The sequence below is a fragment of the Pichia membranifaciens genome, assembly GCF_001661235.1.
Source record: "Pichia membranifaciens NRRL Y-2026 unplaced genomic scaffold PICMEscaffold_3, whole genome shotgun sequence".
Classification (NCBI taxonomy): domain Eukaryota; kingdom Fungi; phylum Ascomycota; class Pichiomycetes; order Pichiales; family Pichiaceae; genus Pichia; species Pichia membranifaciens.
In genome coordinates, this window is record NW_017566984.1 from 1 (window position 1) to 285 (window position 285).

General features: G+C 42.1%; 1 protein-coding gene across 1 annotated transcript; it reads left to right on the forward strand.

Annotated features, from left to right (window-relative positions):
* Window positions 1-59: 59 nt before the first annotated feature.
* On the forward strand, window positions 60-254 carry PICMEDRAFT_72273 (hypothetical protein; the record flags this gene model as incomplete). Its single annotated transcript, XM_019164140.1, has 1 exon — window positions 60-254. A coding segment is annotated over one exon (195 nt), but the record flags the coding sequence as incomplete, so codon positions are not given.
* Window positions 255-285: the final 31 nt, after the last annotated feature.

Here is a 285-nt window from a genome sequence, read left to right on the forward strand (position 1 = left end):
TCTTCTCATCCGACTAGAGCATTCATTCAACACATGATTAACCATGTAATCACCCACAGCCACTACTTGGCGTGACCAGGTATCTAGCATCTGGCCACAATTGTCCACAATTGTCCACAATTGTCCACAATTGCCAACAACAGAACCTTCCTCATCCATTAGAACTTAGCTCCATTCATTCAAACTATACCTCCTGCAAATACAGGGACTGTCTGAACTTCCTCTTCTCAATTAAAACACACCCAACAGCTTGAACAAACCTTTCCTTTGATTGATATTACACGG